This window comes from Anarrhichthys ocellatus, unplaced genomic scaffold (assembly GCF_004355925.1).
Source record: "Anarrhichthys ocellatus isolate YVR2014 unplaced genomic scaffold, GSC_Weel_1.0 scaffold5, whole genome shotgun sequence".
Lineage (NCBI taxonomy): Eukaryota > Metazoa > Chordata > Actinopteri > Perciformes > Anarhichadidae > Anarrhichthys > Anarrhichthys ocellatus.
The window spans coordinates 11,615,870-11,617,215 of record NW_022280035.1 but is presented as its reverse complement, the minus strand read 5'-3'; the positions used below and the strand labels follow the sequence as shown (position 1 = coordinate 11,617,215).

At 43.2% G+C, this 1,346-nt stretch overlaps 1 protein-coding gene across 1 annotated transcript in view; it reads left to right on the top strand.

The window, feature by feature from the left end:
- LOC116382114 (adenylate cyclase type 6-like) overlaps positions 1-1,346 on the top strand; it is a 32,070-nt gene that overhangs the window by 17,801 nt on the left and 12,923 nt on the right. Inside the window, exon 4 of the mRNA XM_031844831.1 lies at positions 770-919. Within this exon, the coding sequence (XP_031700691.1) occupies positions 770-919 (150 nt within the window). The remainder of the gene's footprint in view (positions 1-769; positions 920-1,346) is intronic.

Sequence of the window (1,346 nt, the reverse complement as noted above, 5' to 3'; positions counted from 1 at the left end):
CAGAATGCCGCTCAGAGGAACGTTTTTAAGGTTGATGACCCCACAAAGTTGACTTTTATACTATATCTAAACTTCATTTACTTAAGCCACAGACTGTTTTACAGTTTGACCTTCTGCATTCTTTGACCCTCATTGTTCAACAAACCTCGCTGCACTGCGCACACACACAAGAAAGTTACATTATTGGCTGCTTCTGTTTCTCACTATTATCTTTTCTAAAGTTGTCTAAAGTACATTCAAATATGAAAATGTCTCTCCCACATGGCTTTACGTCACTTTAGATTGCTCCATTTTTGCAGCCTCATATCCTCTGTTTATGCCTCTGAAAAAAGTCATATTTTGACATGCGGAAAAAATCAGCCTGTGTCTTCCCTTTGATTGATTTGAATTGATTACATGTACGCAACATTAAATCAACTTTCTGCTCAAGTAGAACAAAAACTGGAGTGACGCATGTCACGTGTCCCTATAGGCATGCATCACATCGAACCCTCTGGGCTTCCTATCTGCCGTTCAGAGCTCGACGTGAGCAGAATGTCCTCTTGCAGAGAAACTGTGAGGCCACCCACATGATGTCTAACCAGATCACATCTTAATGGCCCATCAGACGTTTGAGGAATTCTTCTCCTTGCAATAAATCCTATGACACGGAGTGCTATCAATTTCATTTATTGACCTCACCCAGGTCAGGCAGAGTTCACTGTATTCCTGTGACATCATGTGTGCATGCATGTTCACACTCTTTGTCATGTTTTGTGTGTGTTATCAGATCAGTGCCAATGTGCTGATCTTCCTGTGCACTAACATGATCGGGATCTGTACCCACTACCCTGCTGAGGTCTCTCAGAGACAAGCCTTCCAGGAGACGAGAGGATATATCCAGGCCAGACTGCACCTGCAGAGGGAAAACCAGCAGCAGGTACACTTATGTACACACACACACACACACACACACACACACACACACACACACACACATACACACACAGCCACAGATGCATGTCCAAGCAAATAAGTGAGGGAGGCAGTCTTAACCGTGTCCTGCAGGAAAACTAAACACATGCACGAATGAAAAAGAGCAACAAATGGGTGTCTCCATTTTCCAGTCAAATTTTTTTTTTGTCTCCATTTTTGAGGTCAACAATATGCTGAAAAGTATAACACGTATCCACACTCCTCGCTGTTTAACTAACACGTTCCCACGCAGATGCCAACGAGGCAGGGTGACTCATTGAGCATTCTTAACAGTAGAAACTGATGAAAATGAATGGGCGCTCTCTCTGTCATTCATTCTTTAATTTCTCTCTCTCTCTCTCTCTCTCTCTCTCTCTCTCTCTCTCTCTCTC